Here is a 1,975-nt window from a genome sequence, read left to right as displayed (position 1 = left end):
GGCGCTCACGCTCCTCTTCCGCAATCCCACGCCGCAGCTATTCGGCAACGGCGTCCTCGACTACCCCGACGACGAGATCGAGCGCGACGCGACGACGCTCGTCGCGCGATACACCGGCCAGCGGACGGGCGCGCTGGACGACGACGTGCTCGGCGCCAAGCTCTTCTTCGAGCGCGAGCCGCGCGACGGGGGCTACCGCCTCGTCGGCGCCATCACCGGCGTCGTCGAGACCGACCGCGTCGGCGGGCTCCGGTGCTTCGAGCTCTCGATCGACCTGGTCGGCGCGGTCCGCGACGCGCGCGGCGCCGCGGTGCCGCCCGGCGAGGCCATCCGCGAGACGCGCGCGGCCTTCCGCCGCGAGGGCTGCCACAAGCTCGCCGTCATGCGCCGGTTCGGCTCGGGGAGCGGCCCGCGCGTCGGGAACAAGTTCGCCGGCATCGTGACGTTCGACGCGCCCCCGCGATCCGGCGAGCTCAGGCGCCCGGGGCGCTCCGAGGCGGCGGCCGCGGCGCGACCAAGTTCCGGAGTTCCGCCGGCGCCCGGCAGCGAAGAGTGCCAGGTCTGCTTCGAAGAGACGACCGGGACGCTCCGCTGCGGCCACCCGTGCTGCGCGGAGTGCCTGGAGAAGCTCTTCGTCGCCCAGGGCCATCGCGGGACGCGGTCGCGCGAGCGCGCCGTGCGCTGCCCGATGCGCTGCCACGCGCGCGGCGACTAACCTCCCTTACGAGCGCGGACGCGACGGCGGCCGCTATCGCGCCGCGGCGTCGCGGAGCAGCTCCGCGCCGCGCGCGGCGACGCCGTTGCGGAACCACGAATTCGGCCACAGGAGCACGGCGGCGAGGAAGGCGGGCTTGCCGGCCTCGAGGAGCTCGGCGAGCGAGGCCGGCGGCGCGCCGAGCGTTTGGTAGGCGACCGCGCACGGCGCGCCCCACCACGCAAGCTCGACGAACCCGTAGGCGACGAGGCCGTAGGTGCCGTATTCTCGGAGCTTCGGCGGGAGAATCGAGCCGCCCGCGACGACGACGGACCGTCTCCGCGGCTGAGGCGACAGCGGCCTCGTTGGCCGCGGCGGACTGAAGGCGTCGACGGCCGCGAGCGCGACGCAGAACCACGAGGCAGCGCGCATCGCTCCGATGATTTCTGCTGCACTTCTGCCTGCTTTGCGTGCACTTACACGCGCTCAGGGTGCACTGCTAGACGCGCATCTCTTGTGGCAAAAAGGGCATTTTGGCGAAGTTTGCTGGAAGGAGCCGCGCCGCAAAGCTCGAGCTCGAGCCGCGCCGCGCGCGCGCGATGGCGCCTGCGCGCAAGTTTAGTCGTACGCCTCCCCCAAACAAACCGCCGTCGCTACCGGTCAAGCCGCAAAGCTCCATCCTCACGGCGCCGTCGCCGGAGGTATTAGCAAAACTGCCGGCGCGCCTCGACTACGACGCTTTGAAGCGCAGCTTCGCCGCGGCGACGAAGGCGTGCCGCGAGGTCGCGCGGGAGCTGCCGGGCGTCGTCGAGGGCTGCGCGGCGCACGGGGACGCCGCTTCGTGGGCGCGCGAGCTCGGCCCGGCGACGGGCCCGGGCGCGCGCGACCGCGCGGCCGCCGCGCGCCGCGACCTCCTATCGCGCGCGTCGAAGCTCGAGGCCATGGAGCGCGAATTGGAAACGACCTGCTGGCCGGCGCTCGACGCCGGCTGGGCCCTCGAGGAGGCGTCGCGGAGCGGCGAGGAGGGCGAGGTCGCGCGGCGCCTGCTGTCGGACTGGTTCGCGTTCGCCGCGGCCGGCGGCGACGAGGCCGCGCTGCCGCCGGGCTACGGCGGCGAGACCCTGCGGGACCTCGCGCAGGCGTCGGAGAAGCTCGCGGAGCTCCAGCGCGTCGCGGCGGGCGTCGCGCCGTCGCCCGCGCGGCCGCGGAACGCCGCCGCGGCCGCGGCGATAGCGCGGCGCGCCGCGCGGCTCTCGTCGCTCGTCGGCGAGAAGCTCCTCT

At 74.3% G+C, this 1,975-nt stretch overlaps 1 protein-coding gene across 1 annotated transcript in view; it reads left to right on the top strand.

Annotated features, from left to right (window-relative positions):
- Positions 1–1,293: 1,293 nt before the first annotated feature.
- AURANDRAFT_66862 (hypothetical protein) overlaps positions 1,294–1,975 on the top strand; it is a gene marked incomplete at both ends in the record, with an annotated part of 2,277 nt that continues 1,595 nt past the window's right edge. Inside the window, one exon of the mRNA XM_009042211.1 lies at positions 1,294–1,956. Coding sequence (XP_009040459.1) covers positions 1,294–1,956 — 663 coding nt within the window. The remainder of the gene's footprint in view (positions 1,957–1,975) is intronic.

The sequence above is a fragment of the Aureococcus anophagefferens genome (genome assembly GCF_000186865.1).
Source record: "Aureococcus anophagefferens unplaced genomic scaffold AURANscaffold_28, whole genome shotgun sequence".
Lineage (NCBI taxonomy): Eukaryota > Pelagophyceae > Pelagomonadales > Pelagomonadaceae > Aureococcus > Aureococcus anophagefferens.
Note: the sequence above shows the minus strand (reverse complement) of the source record. Positions and strands in the feature narration are given on the sequence as shown.